At 41.0% G+C, this 17,683-nt stretch overlaps 1 protein-coding gene and 1 long non-coding RNA gene across 2 annotated transcripts; one reads left to right on the top strand and one right to left on the bottom strand.

Annotated features, from left to right (window-relative positions):
• The first annotated feature begins 2,060 nt into the window (after positions 1–2,060).
• Positions 2,061–4,485, top strand: LOC119013758 (P-selectin-like). Its single transcript, XM_037088614.1, has 3 exons — positions 2,061–2,346; positions 3,663–3,955; positions 4,031–4,485. The coding sequence occupies exons 1-3, from the start codon at positions 2,061–2,063 to the stop codon at positions 4,214–4,216; spliced, it is 765 nt and encodes a 254-aa protein (XP_036944509.1). The 3' UTR covers positions 4,217–4,485.
• Positions 4,486–6,231: 1,746 nt separating this feature from the next.
• On the bottom strand, positions 6,232–7,802 carry LOC119014260. Its single transcript, XR_005072909.1, has 2 exons — positions 7,665–7,802; positions 6,232–7,361 (listed from the first exon to the last, which is right to left on the bottom strand). It is a non-coding gene; the product is annotated as an uncharacterized LOC119014260 (long non-coding RNA).
• Between the last annotated feature and the right edge of the window lie 9,881 nt (positions 7,803–17,683).

Raw genomic sequence — 17,683 nt, 5'->3', positions numbered from 1 at the left:
GGATCCATCACCTTAGTCTTACTTAGTCTTTCACTTAACGATGGTGCTTGAGATGAATACCTTTCTGTGTTGCTAATACCAATTAATATAGTTTTACACTTAATTGATCTCTCATTTAAATGACTTTGATTTTACTCTTAACTTCTCATCCAGCACCAGTGGGTTAATCCTTTTGGTTCAGAATGAAACACATCGATTGTTGCACTTTAACTATGTCACAGACATTCTCATCAGTCTTAATGTGACTTTGTGGAACTGCTAATTCGCAATTTTGTGCGTTCAAAGGCAGGGGGTGATTATTGCTCAGTTGCAGGAGTGAAAACCTGATCTATCTTCAATTGTAAGGTGCTTTTCTAGTTCTTCACCCTCGGGTTCAGTATACTAAACACCTTAAGCAAAGAATTGTATATCTAAATGATGTATTGTGATTTTAAATATTGTGTTCATTTTATATCTGACAGTGCTGTCCTGCTTTGCGGTTATGGGTGCTTTAAAACTGATGTGATGCAGGGCTATCTAGTTAGATATCGGTGTAGCCTGTTTTAAAGGGGTATGTTGGGCCTTGGTGCAGCTATGCTATTAACAGAGTTGCCTCGAGTCACAACAGTGAACTAACTTCTAAATAAACATTTTTTCTGCTTAGTAATAAGTAACGTAATTCATTTCACAGTGAGTAAAAGGTAACGCGTTATTAGCCCTGCTTTGCATGGCTGCTGCAGGGACTGCAGGTTAGATCACGATGGATGGGTGTCTCACGACCTTGTGAATGTCATCAGTGGTACTGATTACTCTGTGTAATGATGTTTTCACATCATTGCGATTGGTCCGCTTGGAGTCCATCAGAGCGGTGATTGGTTAAGTCGGTCTGTGCATTGAGTCTTTATGCCTCGGCTGAGAAACTTGGCCGAGAAGCTGCTATTCAAGGCTTTGCTTTCCAGCTGCTGTGGTCCAAAGGTGAGTGTCTGTAGAAACAGGGCTGGCAAGTTGAGTAGAGCATGTATGTATGTATGTATGTATGTATGTATGTATGTATGTATGTATGTATGTATGTATGTATGTATGTATGTATGTATGTATGTATGTCAGAGGCATTTAAAGAAACAAAGCTAAACATATAATTAAGAATTAATATAAACAGTTCAACATTATGGAGAGAACAACCTACCTGGTCTTGATGCAATGAAATCAGAATGGTTTCCAAACTTTGTGTATTTAATTTTCTCCAGGTGCAGAAACCCCATCAGCTCTGTCAACCATTGAATAAAGGTGAGGCGATCAACTTGTTTCCAGTTCTGAAGAATGAGATGCATAGCCAGTAATCTTGAAAAGCCAATAGTAATACTAAGTTTGGTGTGGTCTCAAAGAGCCCTAATGCACAATAGCAGACTACAGGGCAAGAGTCACTGTGTTTATCCAAACAGAGACAGCCGGTGTGACGATCTCTAGAACTGTGTCACAGAAGGGGAAGAACAGCACGCATGACAATCGATACATTGCAGTTTAGTCATTTGCCAACTAGATTTTCACATTTATTTAGTGTGAATGGTATTAATTATTATTCTACAACAAAATAATTCTAACACAGAACCTAAAGTAAAATAATTATTATTTTCTGCACTTGTGCTGAAATATGCCGGCCTGTTCTCATTCCCAGCGCACCGAATACAGCAGCCTGGTTAGTGGCCCGACGCTTCTAAGGTTGATGCAGTTAGTATTGGTGCCTAAACCTAACCAAGCTGCGACTTTGTGACAGCGTACATAACATTGAAAGCTTTGCTTTGAAAGTGTAACCACATGTTGCATATTATTCCTAACCTGACCGTGGAGCCCTTCACATGCAAAGCAGTAATTAGAGCTTTGTAGTTTGAAGATTAAGGCCAGTGACCAAACTGTCATTTTTCCACCAAGTCAGGAGTGGGAATGTGTTGGATATTCATGCCCCACTGTCACCAGTGACATGCATCAATCTGCCTCACTGCATCCATGACATGACTAAAATCAAATGCTCATTAAAAATGTGCATGTGACTGCAGGTGAATGGACACCATCCTGTAGAAAACATGATGAGGAACATCTGCATTCTCGTACCCCTACTGCTCCTCCTTCCTCCTGTGAAGCTTACAGACCTGAGAGCTCTGACCTTTATATATTACAATATAGAGAAGTCCTGGGCAGATGCACAGGCCTTCTGCAGGGAGAACCACACTGACCTCATCACTATCAGAAACGCAACAGAGAATTTGGCCTCTATCCACGGCTGGCTCGGTTTGTACCGAGACGATTCAACCTCAGAATGGAAATGGTCCAGAGGAGATGAGAGGGCCAACTTCACCACGTGGAGAGACGGTAAGTCACAAAAACTCTGTGTAAAGTGAGCCACACCCTGTATCTAGGTAACCATAAATAAAAAAGTCTTCTTCACATTACTCACTTCATGTTGGACTGATCATGAAGATCATAAAATGTTAATATTTTGCCACTTGGTTAATGTGTGGTTTACTTTTTACAAGATGAACAACATGCTAAAATAATGTTTTGCAGACATTATATATGTATATATTTTTTCTTCAGAAAATCAGGCTTATGTCCACTGTTGTCTACAATTTCTAAAAATTCCATTCATACAAATTACAGCTAGTTTGCATGAGCAAATATGTTGAAAAACATTCATGTCTAATTTGTATTTTTTTTTACCATGACCAGCACAAAAAAAGCCCATTCTGGCTGACCACATCTGCACAGTGTTCACTCATAACATATTTCATAAAAAGTCAATGCTGAGTTCCATCTTGTCATAGGCTCAAACAAACCACAACGCTCTACAACATGTTCTCACTTCCAGTTCTCACGTGCAGAGTTCCAAATTATTTTGCAAAATGGAAGAAAAGGATTGATAACAGATTTTTTTTTTTTTTTTTGCAGTTTAATGTTTAATCAAAAGCATCACTACAGATCAAGTTCCATATTAACATAGGAGCTCTTCTTTACTACCACCTTAACAACTCTCCCATCTATTGAACTTGTAAATCTCTGCCTGTATTTCCTTTGAGGATGCCAGAATTGCCTCCCAGAGCTGCTGTTCTGAGGTAAACTGCCACCCACCTGCATAGAGCTTCCTTTTAAGGATGCCCCACAGGTTCTGAATAGGGTCGAGGTCAGGGGATGATTGCGGCCACACCAAGGCCTACTAACTCACTCCCCATGATTCCAGCCCAGAACATCTCTCCGCCTGAGCCCACTGCATTGGTTAAGAATGGCCGAGATACAGCTTTATGCATCAGCAAGCCTCTGGAGGAGGCATCGAGAGGTGGACTCTCTGTGGCTTTTTCACAGTTGCTCTGTTAATATGATGAATTTGCTTTGCAGAAACTTTCCTTAATACACCTTTATCTGAACGAACCCTTCCGTGCTCTGAATCACACACATCTTTTCACATTACAACGGTCTCTCTTACGTTTTCATGAAATTTTTAATACCTTTTGCAAGATACTGCACTAGGGGATAAGGATAAGGACTCAAACTCACCAGTTCAAATCAGGCTACCTTGCAGCACGTCATCCCCCATCTCTTTCTCCTCATTTGTATTCAATCCTCAACTGTCTCTTCAGACAAATAGAAAGATGCGCAGATGAATGTATAAAGACTTCTATTACTTCCTGCAGATGATCCCGACGATGGTGAAAACTGTGCTTTCAAGTCCAAGTCTGAAGAAAAATGGCGCAGCAAAACGTGTGGTGAGCAACGTACCTTCATGTGCTACAATGAGAAGCTGGTTCTGGTGAGGACGAGGAAGACGTGGGAGGGGGCGTTACGGCACTGCAGGGGTCTGAAGGCGGTGGACCCAAGCAAGCCAGCCGACGCCTTCCGAAACCACCAGTACGACCTGGCCACCCTGATCAGTGAAGATGACCACGTCTTTGCACGAGAGAAGGCGCAAGAGACTGACAATGATTCGGTATGGCTGTGTTCTACAGGATACATGTGTTATTTTCCTTCTCTGTGTTTACATCTATCTGCTAAATGTTGGCAGGTGTGGACAGGCCTACGCTTCCTGGCCGGTCAGTGGATGTGGGTCGGTGGAGAAGCAGTGCTTTACGAGAATATGAGGAGATGCCCCAAGGACCACTGTGGCACCCTGGTGAAGAACAGCACCAAACCTTTCGCAACAAGAGACTGTGCGGAACGAAGGAGTTTCCTCTGTTACAAGAAGCCTTAAACGCATCATTCCAGTGAATCTCATGCATCCAAAAACTCCACTTCTTCCACCCTGTTCCATGTTTCGATTCTGTCATTTCTACAATATTTCTTGATTGAACTGTTGAGCAATAGACAAAAGTTTAGATGAGAATAAATGTATACAAACTTAGCTCATTCCCAGAGTCCCAAATGTGTTTGATTTGTAAGAAATGGATAGAATTATAAGGTAGGTCAAAAACCGGTTAGCATAACCGCTAACTGTTGCTCATTGCTGTCTCACGACTTCATTGTCCCCACCACTAACCGTCTTACTATACAGGTTTTATCAATCTACAAGGTGTAACGTTAGAGTTAGAGAATAGTTTGCAACAAATGTCCGCCTGTAACCGACAAGTGAGTAGATGAGTTTCTGTGTTTGGTATAACGATCTTTAATGTCCCTGACAAGTTCTGTAGTCTGATTTAGCCGGTTGAAAGCAACCGCTGTTTTTATGATGCTTTATAATTCAATTGTAGGATATTTAATGATATATTTTATGTCACAGAAGAAAACAAGTAAATATTTTAAGTTTGTGGTAAGCACAACTGAAAGAGAGTTATTGAGTGGGCAGGATCATGTTGCTGCTGCAGATACATGCATGATAGCATGCAAAAAGTTTTAAAACAGCTTTTTAGCGACTGTGTTTACATTTTCCATACTTAAAAAAAAAAAAATCTTTAACACATTGCAAAAGGTATGAATGAAAAAATGACATGCACCATGACTACATAACAAGTATAATATTTCACATTATATATTTGATTTATGCATGTAGTTTTATAAATACTCTGTGGCTAATTTAATAAGTTTGCCAGTAAACATGATGTAAATCTAAATTGATCCTGCAGTGTTCTGGAAATGTTGAACCAACAGTAATTAAATTAAGTAAACCAATTAAAATCTTTTGATGAAAGCTTTGTCAATTTCTTTACAAGTTGAGAACAAAATTATAATGTACAAATGTTCTGTAGATAAAGCATTTATTAGACATTCCACTTATTTAATTTTGCTGTGATGTAATGAAATGTGATGTTATGAATCCAGTGTTATTTATGGATTAAAGTCAATAAAACGACATTTTTCCTTGTCTGGTGTCCCCGACACCAACAATTGCAATTTTTGGGTTTTAAAAAACAAACAAACAGAGGCATATTGTAACCTACCAACATGGCCGCTAGGGGACGCTAGGATGCTTCAGCAAATCATCCATCAGTGGAATGGGACAGTTTTTCCTGCCTTAGAGTTGTTTCTGCTCAGTGGAGATTCCATCACCTGCAGCTTGGAGACTCAGCCCCTCTGTTTGGCCTGCCTTCAGGGAGCAATCAAATCCACTTAGATCCCGACAGAAAACACGAACGTCTAACCACCAAACATTATTCAATGTGTTTTATTTTTTGTGAGTAACAATGTAACACATTTGAGCCCTCCTTCTTGGCAATAAAAAAAAAAAAAAACAGATTATTGTAATGGTAATAATGGTTATGCAGGATAACAAATGAATCACAAATGAGCCAAATCCCAAATATGAACTAATATCAATAAATAGCTCTTATCTGTCACTTGAGACAACAGACCGCTAATCAATTTTTGCATTTTTGTTTTTATTTTGTGTCTCTGGATCTCTTTATACAGAGGTTCTGATACTCATAAGCCAACTATTTTCCTTTCCACTCTCAATGGTGGGGGCACCTGAGATGTCATGTGGGCTTGGCTACTCTCTGGCCCTGCCTATGCCTGAGTGTGTGGGACGGATTGATATCTGAGCTTTTTCCCACAAATCTGTGCATGTACGTGCATTTCTTCCACATCTGACCAACAATGCAGTTAGTTATGGTCACATTTTTGAGTAAATCTCATTGAGATGGATGTTTTTGTCCTGAGAATTAACTAATTAAACACAAAATTAAGAAAAGACAATGTATTCACTCAAAACAATATATTTTAAGTTAATCAAAACTGCCACAAATATTTTTGGAAATAGACTGTAAGCTAGCATATGTGACATCTTAACATAGGCAGTGTGGTGGATTGTACAAGGTTATTCTCACTTGTCAAATGAGAAATAAGCTCATTTACCATGGGAGATTTCCATCTGAATGTTTAATTCATGGTGTTCAACCTGGGTTTTATCATACACTCTTTTGATAACATGTGCAATGCTGTACTGTTGCAATTAAATCTCGATTTAGAGCACAGATTGGATTGGGAACATCGATGTTAAGCGCTCTTTTGAAATGCATAAAACTTGCAGAGGGAAGAGTAAAATCTATTTGATCACGGAAAAGGAAATCCGACATAACACCAAGTGTGACCGCCCCTTCGCCTCGTTTGGTCTGGATGCATAATAAAGCTCGGAACACAGAGTTAAGAGTTAAAACTCGACCGTTTGCGGAAAAACCACAATACTGAAAGTAGACTTCTGTGTGTGTGTGATTACTGCAACATAGAATTACATGAGGCTGGTCTGCTGTTGGATGGGTTTATATGACTGAGGTCAACAGAACATCCAGTTAAAACACTGTTGAAGCTTTAGCCAAGTGACCTGATTGGTCAGAGTCTGGCCCACGCACCGCTGAGAGCTCCCATAATGCACAGCACTCCCTTTCTGTGGTGACTAGGCTACTAGTTTGCCAAGTCTGCTGCTTTCTGCTTCACGACTGGAGAAAACAGTACACGTGTATGACCTGCGGGTGAGCGCAATGATCCACTAGAGGGAGCTTTACATTGTGAGAGACCCAGCTGCTGAATCCAGTCTCAAAGAAACGCCCATTCAGAGAAAGGCTTATATTACTTCAACAACTACACTCAGACAATGGAAACCACAGGTGTGAAACAGCGTTTGAGTTTGTCTGTAGAGCACAGAAAATCTCAAACTGGTCATAGAAGAAATATCTTTATAAGAAACACTGACTCACATTAAAAAGAAAGAAAATAAGAAATAAAGGCACAGAAATTACAACATTTAAAACGAAACAGGAAAAAAATAAAATAAAAATCTCCAGTAAAAGTGTGCTTCTGTTCTGTTTGCCCCACAAATATGGATGGATAGTGACTACATGAAGCTGCAGATGGGAACAGGAGGCAAAAACCAGTTCCAGATGATCTCGCACGGGGAGTGTCCTATCCTGCAAACAGGACAGTTATACCAAAGGAGATCAGTTTGTCATGTATAATGCAAAGTTTAAGGATGCGGAATCATATTGGTACATATGGGATACAAGCATTTCACGTGTTGCACAACTAAGCCACATAATCATAAAAAACTGAGTGAATCCCTGTTTCCATTAATGGATATGATAGATCCCCAACGGACTTTCTAAGCAAGGTGTGGGGTTAAATAGCTAACAAGCGTTTCCTCTATTTATACAATGATATGGAAACAACATTTTTCCTTCTGCTACCTCTGTGTTAGCCTTTTCAAAACTTACTCTCCACACACACAGTCGCATTGGTACAAAGCAAACGAGCTAGCAGCTCTCAACTTTTCTTTTGCAGCAATTAAGTCATTTAAGTGCCAGGGCCTGCATGTGCATATGCAAAAGCAAAATGACTCCCGACACTGTTTTGCAGGGGCACTGTCGCAGACACTTTGAGTTGTCCAAGCAGGAAAAGCACAGGTGTGACCAGTGATGTTAACGAGGGCTTCATTCAAATCAAATCACAATCACACTGCCTCAGTCCTCGATTTGACTGAGGAAAAACTTGCCATGTTGAAAAAAGAAATAACCTTTTAACAGAGAAAAAAAAAGATGGCAGAAACCTCAGGAAGTGCTACTGAGGAGGGATCCCTCTCCCAGGACGGACAGGCATGCAACAGATGTCACATGATCAGAACAGAACGACAAAAGTTACAATTTATAACATATATAAAGTGTGTGGACTCAGAAGACGACTGATTGCTCTATTACCTGTCCCAGTAAGCTATGCCACAGTGAGTGGGCATGCACAGTACCAGAGCCCTAGAACTAGCTCACCTCAATGAAATTCAGCTATCATTGATATCATAAATTCCACCAGTGCGTTTCCTGCTTTGATGAGTGTAAACAGTGCTGTCACAAAGTGCTGCACAGATCAGACAGGCTTCTTAACGGTTTGTCTAACAGCTCTGTTTTGGACTAAGTGGGCTTTGTGTGTGCTTATTTAACAGAGTAATATAAAACGCGGGTTGCACCGATGATGATAAGAGTAGCACGTGGATCAGTCATGACTGGTACCACCTTAGCTAGTTCTTTTCCTTTCAAAGAAGCACTCACACCTCTTTCTTTTTCATATATAATGTCCTCATTGAAGACAACCTGCTGTGTATCAGGACGTCCTGCATGAAGGTGTGCATGTGTGTAATCGTATCCCCGAGACGAGCATGCCTGTGCAGGCCTGTCCCCGTGTGTTTGTATACGTAGAGGTCAGACCAGTGTAACTCAATGGGCCCACAGGTGTGTGTGTGTGTGTGTGTGTGTGTGTGTGTGGTTTTTAAAGCTTGGGTGGTCGGTCTGTCTTCAAGGCAAATTTGAATTAACAGAAAATGTTGTAGAGTGCTGTGGCATTTTAACTTGCTTGCAAATTGAATGAAGCCAGGCGAGAGGCTGAGACTCCAACGGGAAGAAAATGAGCCAGAGAAACAGAGGAAGCGACAGAGGGGAAAACTATTAGAAGAAGTGGGCTGGAACTTGAGGTATGTTGGAGGCAGGCACAGACAGGCTGACTGAGAAAGGCAGAGAGACATTGAGGAACCGAGAGAGAGAGAGAGAGAGAGAGAGAGAGAGAGAGAGAGAGAGAGAGAGAGATGCTCAGAGAAGAAACAGAAGCAGCAGTTCTAATCTAGAGGTGTGCTGCATTTAAATAAAAATCAGGTCAGTATCAAAAAAACATTTTATTTAAATTCTATTCTATTCTGTCACGTCAGCTACATTTTCTTAATGGGAGTTATTTCTCTTTATCCCCAGGTCTTCTGTATGAAGCATCAGTATCTCAAGCTAACTTAAGAAGCAAAATGTCCACTTGACAGCCGAGCTAGCTGCTACTGAACCTGCCGGTGACGGAAAACAACAAAACATGCTGATTGTCGCACAGTGAGTAGGCATGTCGAGATGAAATGCCTCACAATGGATATAGAATGCTGGAACAGTTTAAAGTTACACAAGAAACAAGTTTAAATGTGACATTAAAAGAGTAAAATGTCTGATTAACTTCTTCTGAGTGAACAGCTGGTGACTATTCCGGGCCCATTCTAATAGGGCCTGTTTGTTACAGCCATTAGACTCAGACACAGACACAACAGTGGGAAAGTCTGAGGAGCTCAGCATTGATCTGAATGAGTGTGTTATTGATTTGACCAAGTCAGGAAAGTCGCTTGGAGTCATTTCAAAGCAGTTCCAGGTCCCAAATCAACAGTTTTTTTTTAGTATAAAGTTCATGGCCCAGTTGTGTCAGTGCCGCGATCAGGAAGAGAACGCAAGCTATCAACTGCTGCTGAGAGAAAACTGGTCAGGACGGTCAAGAGTCAACAAAAAACACCAAAAAGCAAGTCTGCAATGAATTAGAGGCTGCTGGAAGACAGGTGCCAGTGTCAAGCTTGCTTTGCATCGCCATGCGCTAAGAGGCTGCCGCACAAATAAGAAGCCCCTTGCTCCGCAAAGGTTTGAGCACCTTAAACCTCAACTGTAGTTTGCTGCTGATCACATGGACAAAGGAAAACATTGTGGAGGAAAACTCCGTGGTCAGATGAGACAAAATCTAAGTTGTCTGGCCACACTCAGCAGCAACATGTTAGGAAGAGAAAAGGCAACACACTTTGTTGAACTTCACTGATTGTGTCAAGAGGAGCGGTTAAAAATTCAGCCGGACGACGACCTCCTTTTCCTGCAAAAAGTTAACTTGATCAGTTAATCTAAATTGTCCGTAGGTGTGATAGCAATCTTCCAGTACTCAAAGCACTTCACAGTACTTCCAACATTCACACATTCATACACTGATGTTGGAGGCTGCCATGCAAGGTGCCAACTGCTCATCAGGAGTAATTTGGGGTTCAGTATCTTGCTCACGGACACTCATGCTGCTCAGCTCAGCCCAGGGGAGCTTGGAATTGAACCAGCGACCTTCCGAAAAATACTAACTACACATTTCTGCATCTGGATAAGTGATAGCAAAGCACTTTGTTGCTAGTATTTGCTTTTAACAATAAATAAATACTTGTGAATGCAGGACTTATCAGACAGTATTCACAGTGTGGCGTGGCAACCTTTCCTTCAGGATCTGAATGCCTCCATCACTGATTCGGGCACATTGTAGGAATGTTGACTCAATCCTTCTAGACCGATGATCAGTTAGTGACTGATTGTACAGTTTGTTTGTTTCCTTTATAATCTAATCGTTCCCCCACCAAGCTACTTCACACTGTCTGTTACTGTTTCCCATGTGTTCATTTGGTTATAACTGTTGTCTTGAATGCAACAGTCATGCAGTCAGTCGTGTCCCACGTGTGTCTTCATCTTGGATTTGGGGAAAGGGAACACATTTTTACAGTGTGAGAAAAAGGGAAAAAGTCTACGGTGATTCATTTAGCATGACACACACACATACACACACACACACACACACACACACACACACACACACACACACGCACACACGCACACACACGCACACACACGTGCATGCTGATACCTTGCAGGTAAACTTTTTTTTTTTGCTGCCTTACCACATAAAAACACACTCGGTCAAATAAAGTACACACCAAAAGAAAAACATTAAAAGCTTTCGAAGCCATTTGGCGGTCTCTCTCCATCCCACATTCCAGGGGAGTTCTCTAGCTTGGGGTGAAAAGACACACCCTGTACGAAAGGAGGACGGGGGAGGGAGGGAGGGATGGAGGGAGGAGGTGCACATGCTCAGTCTTCTGCTCAAACACTTCAGTTTGGCTGATGACTGAATCGCTTTCCTCATGTGAACTGAAGAGGAGGAGCGAGGGACGTGAAATTTGCGCTTTGTCTTTTTGTCTGTTCCCCTTTTGAAATCAGCTGTTTTTAATCCGTCTCTACAACACAACACGTACTGTGACAAGTCATCAGTACACCATCTGCTCCCCTCCTTAGATTCGCCATTTTTATCTTTGGTAATGGTGGAAATACATAAACCTTTAAGGATAAATCTTTATCTACTGTTACCTTTGGGGTTCAGTGCCTTGCTCAAGGTCACGTCAAGAGCAAGGAACAACTAAGCATTTAATTATTGCTCCACCTGCTGTACTACTTCAGCTACAGCAACAGCTGGATTTTGTGGCTGACAAATATAGATTACTATATATTGAGGTAATGCTGTAGCAGTACAACAAATCTAATGTTTAAAAAAATTACACTAATTTTCAGGCCCATAACTTTATTTTCGGTTACATCTAGAGTAGGTTTACAAGCTTTAATGCTCAGTTTTCTCATACTGTCCGTTGCTGCAGCACTGTTTTCCTCATTTGTCTGAAATGCTCTGTTTTAACTCCTGTCACTTTAAGGCCCTCCTCCTGATTACCCAGTCTGCTCTGATTGGCCGGTTAATACACAGCTGAACAAGCACTGATATGGGGGGGAAAAAAAGCAGATCTCACTTCCAGCATCTGTAATGAGCCCAATATGAACTACCTGGCCAGCACCAAACAGCTAACAATAGCTTGCGACTAATGTCCTTATGGCAGATAAATAATCACATGTTTCCCCCAGGAGTGGGTTGAGACTAAAAAAAACTGAAAAAGAGATAAAAGAGCCTTAAGAGCTCCACCCAAGCTTGAGGGAAACGTGATTTCTTAGTTGCTAAACGCTGCACCGTGCTCATCAATGACTCTGTAACGTTATTTGTTAGCTGTCTGGTGCTGAACAGGTGGTGTAAACTGGGTCTCTAATTAGAACCTAATCCTGGTGAGAAGCGGGCTGGAGACAGGAGGAAGTGACCAGTTAGAAGCAGAAAGGATAGACAGGTTCACAGGTTGTTCAGATAAGATACACAGATTGTCATGAATAAAAGAAATTCACAGTGATGGTAAAACTTAGCAATAGAAAAATTTACACCCTAAATGTAGTATTGTCAGCAGTGCTGGAAAGGTTTAATAGCAGTGTAGCTTTTAAAGAGATGCTTTGTAGTTTTGGAGAAGAAATTCAATGTAAGAAGTTAATATAACAATAACAATAGGTAATAATATATATATATATATATATATATATATATATATATATATATATATATATATATATATATATATATATATATATATATATATATAGTACCAGTCAAAAGTTCTTACACACGTTCACACACGTTCTTATTCAAGGGTTTTTCTGATTCTGATTCTTTATTCTGTATTGTTTTCTACATTGTGGATTAATACTGAAGACTAGCAAACTAGGAAAAAACACATATACATATATAAGAACACACATAATATATATAATTATCATTATTTTTTTTCAAAACTGAATAAACAAGCTGTTCTAAGAGGGAAAATAAAGTCCTCAGATTTCTGTTTGAAACTCCAAAGGTGGCAGGGTCCGCCAAATATACAAACAAAGTAAAACAGTGTGAAACTGTGTTGTCCTTTCAGTTTATTTGTTTAATCAGTCATTAAAGCAAAGTTTGTTTGTCTAGTATGTCCCGGCTTAAAAATCAGTCATTGAACACTTTTCTCTTCTGAATAAAATTTGTTTCCCTAAACTACGTAGTGCACCTTTAAGGGAACACTCAGCAAGGAGGTTCTCAAACCAAAACCAGCCTGTGTTCCTCTTTCCCTGGTATGACCTGATGGTGAATCTTATTTTTCCATCCTGAGGAGACGGGGGAGGAGGTGGAGTGTGTGTGTGTGTGTGTGTGTGTGTGTGTGTGTGTGTGTGTGTGTGTGTGTGTGTGTGTGTGTGCATACTTGTGTCACTGACAGAGCAAAGAAAGGGAAAAGAGAACAATCCGAGAGATATATTTTTTCTACCCGTGAGTGTTCGTCAGTGACTCACATCGTCATCCACAGACGGCCAATCAGAGATGACCTCCCCTGCCTTTTGGCCCATCCCACTTCTCCCAAATCCACACATATACACACAGATCGGGCCTGCTGATGTTGCCTGCTGATCCACATCAAAAGCAAAAAAAAAAAAGTCTAAGTCAGAGCTCACCCTTCCAGTCGTAGGCCCCACCCACTCTGCATTCAATGCTGAGAGACTGTCCAGACTGCCCCCAAAACACACACACACACACACACACACACACACACACAGGCACCACTTAGCTTGTGAACCCGCTCTCTCTTCCACACACACATATTTTAACATAAACTACCCTGCTGAGTCCTGTGTTGGTCCAATAAACACACGGCCTTCCTTGGAGATGGTGGGGGTGAGGTATGACGGGTTAGTTTTTGTCGAGCGGCAAAGCAAACTGTGCTTGAAGCCTTATTACAGTCTGACACAGTAGAGACTGCGGTAGTTTCCACTGAACACATGAGCAACAAATGCATTGTCGAGCCAGAGCAGCAGAGCTGTATTAAACTGTAAATCAAAAGGTACATCCTGCAAGTCATTCAATTTAAAAGCACCATTTACAGTAGGTTAGCATGCATGTCTGTCAAAGTCGATGCAACATTTACTAAGTCTATAATTCATTTATGTTTTTTAGGGGCGTTCAAATATGGACCCAGCTTGTGTCACCCATTGTGGACTACTATCTTAAAGCCTCGAGTTTGGCATTTTCACCACCGCCACCTTGTTTTTTTGAAGCCAGAATTGACGGTGTTAAAGGTCGCGTTATCAGCTTAATGTAACATTTGGTAGCAATTTACAGGTATCAGTAACTTTTATTGGACACATGTGAGCGGACTGTAATGTGATGTGAAGAAATGAGACACTCTTCGGTTGGCTATACATGCCTGGAGACAATTTGTAGACAAGCTGTTCAACGCTGTTGGATTCTTTTGTGAAGGACTCAGATCGGATTTTCTGAACGGTCCAAAGAATGTGACTCGATGCAAGTTAGCTCCTCAGAAACAAAGCATTGAGGAGCAGTGGCTGATGTTAATTTAGAAACAGATATGCGGAACTGCATATCTTACATTTTGCAAGTATTTTTTTGTAGTACTGACATATTTGAAAATGGGAAAAGCCTTTTACATTGCTAAACTTAGCATTGCTAAACTTAGCAATGTAAAAGTCACATTATTATTATGATCTCACCAGTAAAAATGGAAATGAACACATCACCACCAGTGCACCCATTTTGAGAACCATTGCCCTCTTCACTTGTTACCCAATGTGTAAATGGACATAAAAAGGAATACAAGTATGGACATAAGCTAAGCTAATTCAGTCAATAACTGGAATTATGGTTGTGTGTCATGAATAACTCGTCGTGACAATACCATCAATGAGGAAGTTAAATGGCCAATTTATTGTACATCGTATAACTGTTGCATTGTTGTACAAAAATGCAAAATGATCTCATTAATATCAGAGTTATCATACATCCGGCATGCTGAATCTAGTGAGTATGAACAGGACGGTGTATGTGGGATTAAGTAAAAATAGACTACAGCCTGTTTGTCGTAACAAAGACCATGTTTCCCAGAGAAACAGTGATGTGTGTGCTTTTAACAGCTCTTGGACAAGAATGGAGCTCTGTGGCACAGAGGGAAAATGTGTACAGTGCACTGATACTGGTAACTTTACTATGAGGCCCAGATAAATTAATGATTTGATTTCAACAAAAAACAAAGACGGAGATGAACCTGGTGGTACTGTGATGCATGTTAAAGATGATGGTGATCTGACTCACTTGTGGTGTGTGGATGTTGACCGCTAGAACAATGTGACACACGAAGTTAACACACAGCGTCGTGGAGGCTTTTTGCTCTGCCTCCTTTTGCCTTCCGTCTGGAAACAGGGTGCCTCCTTCCTTTTCTTTAACCCCGCCTTCATCTTAAAAACCACACCCCCTGTCTGCTCCACAGCTCTACCCACAGCCGCCCCTCCCTCCCTCTCTCCCCCGACACCCCAAATCTGTAGTGTTTTCCCACATATATTGATCGCTCACGTAAATCAAGTAATCCAGCGTGTTGTTTAGTCCTGTTCTGCCACTATTTACCTGGTCTACCAGTAACACCAGCGTCAGTACCAGAAGAGAAGCTGCTCAGAGGAGCTGCAGGGATCCAGGGTCTGTGTGTGTGACTGGGAGTTCTGGTTGTGGAAGTGCAGGTAAATAAAGTGACCACCAGTGGGCGCTATGATGATTTAGTCTGTCAAAGTAGAGCTGCGGAGATCTCCAGTACACCATTATTACTTAAAACAGTCATGGACACACATGTAACAGCTTACAATAAACAGACAGTTTTAACATGGGCATATGATTGAACCAAAGTTTGTATGATACTGTGTGTTTGGGTAGATCAGCCAAAGGACATATTAAAGGCTTAGCAACCGACAGCTGACTACTGTTGATTTTCTGCAGAGTTGGAGGGTGGATTTTGGATTTTAGGTCAGTGCAGCCAGAAGAGCAACAATGACATTGGACGTTAGTTTTGCATGGAAGAAGAAGATGTATTCACAGTTCCAGACTGGTTCCAGACCTCTGAATCACTTCCCACGTCTTGGAGGTTTTTTTTTTTTTTTTCCGCGACTCAAATAGGTCTTTTGCCGTGCTTACTGTCAGGAGTTAAACATCCACTCAGAGCTTTGTAGGCAGGACAGAGAATGAGGACGTCATCTTCCTGTGCCAGAGCATCAAGTGTGGATGAAACCAAAGCAGCTGCACAGATTGTTGGAAGTTGACGTTCAGCAATAGCAACTTTAAACCTCTCTGATAAAGTAAGATAACCGTTGTGTACAAAACTTTACATCCATTTGTTAAGCAAATGGACATCATGGCAGTCTTGAGGTCCAGTGATTTCTACGGCTCTCATGTTTCTGTGATGGAATGAGTGGAACACATACTACTTGGTCACAAAATTACGTTTGGTTCAGTAATGAATTTATTATAGGTCTTCTGAAAATGTGACAAACTCTGCTGGATCAAAAATATACATAGCCTGAACAACTGAGTGAGTCACGAAAGTCGCTTGGAGCCATTTCAAATCAGTTACAGGACCCAAGACAAACTGTACAAACACCACACCAAACACAAACTATCACCTGCTGCTGAGAGAACACTGGTCAGGACGGTCAAGAGTCAACAGAAAAAACACCAAAAAGCAAGTCTGCAATGAATTAGAAGCTGCTGGAGGGCAGGTGTCCGTGTCCACAGTCAAGTGTGTCTTGCAACGTCACGGGGAGAGCTGCAGTGTGTGAGAGAAGCTCTCGCTACAGACACGGCACCTTAAAACTCGACTGAAGTTTGCTGCTGAGAAAAACATTCTGGAGGAAAACTCTGTGGTCAGATAAAACAAATACTGAGCTGTTTGGCCACAATGAGCAGCAATATTTTTGGAAGAGAGAAGGTGAGGCCTTTAACCCCAAGAACACCAGACCTACTGTCAAGCATGGTGCTGGTAGTAGTGTGCTGTAGGGCTGTTTTGCTGCCAGCGGATCTGCTGCTCTAAAGAAAGCAAATGGAACAATGAAGAAGGAGGATTATCACTGAAATTCTTCAGGAAAACCCAAAATCATCAGAGAAAGATTGGGTCTTGGGTGTAATCGGGTGTTCCAACAGGACAACGATCCCAAACACACATCAAAAGTCATACAGAAATGGCTAAATCTGACAAGAATTGAGGTTTTCGAACGGCCTCCTAAAGTCCTGACTTCTAATCATGACTGTAAATGGAAGTTTTCAGTCTGATTATCAAACTAGTACAGACCTGTACAAGGAAATACCCATCAAGGACAATGCAAAGGAGAGGTCATTTTTACAGTGGCCCCTGTGGTGATAACTGGTCTTGAGGTTAGCAAGTTGATATGTCTGGGCTTAAAAGTGTTTTCAGTTTCTCACAAAATTAAGAAAAAAAAATGCAACATGTAACATTTCTGCATTAAAATATGACTATGAACGACTAGATCTTTGTTGTGTATTATGTTGAGTTGTGTACTTAAATTTACTTTAAATGTTTATATCAGTGATAACAATGTGTTTCACCTGGTATCATCACTTTAACTTCTGGAGGAGAGTCAGACAGCGAGGAAGGAGGTCAGAGAACATGACTGAAAGCGACATCCATAAACATGTTATCGAGTCATCGAGGTAGATTTTCACGACTAATGGTGGGGGGTTAACAATTAAGACAACAACTCCCCGTGATCCTATGCTCTTAACATCCTTTTTTTAAAATTTTATTTGGACAACTCTCATCGTCAGCAGGAATTACATACTGTTTGTTTTAAAATGTAGATTGATTCCACTCTTATGACTGCTGGCTGCTGTAAATATGAAGCTATCGCCAACAGCTGGTTAGTTTAGCTTAGAAACAGATCACACTGATACAGGTTTTTGTAGACAT

Source organism: Acanthopagrus latus, chromosome 23 (assembly GCF_904848185.1).
Source record: "Acanthopagrus latus isolate v.2019 chromosome 23, fAcaLat1.1, whole genome shotgun sequence".
Lineage (NCBI taxonomy): Eukaryota > Metazoa > Chordata > Actinopteri > Spariformes > Sparidae > Acanthopagrus > Acanthopagrus latus.
The sequence above is the reverse complement of the archived record's forward strand: the minus strand, read 5'-3'. Positions and strand labels throughout refer to the sequence as shown.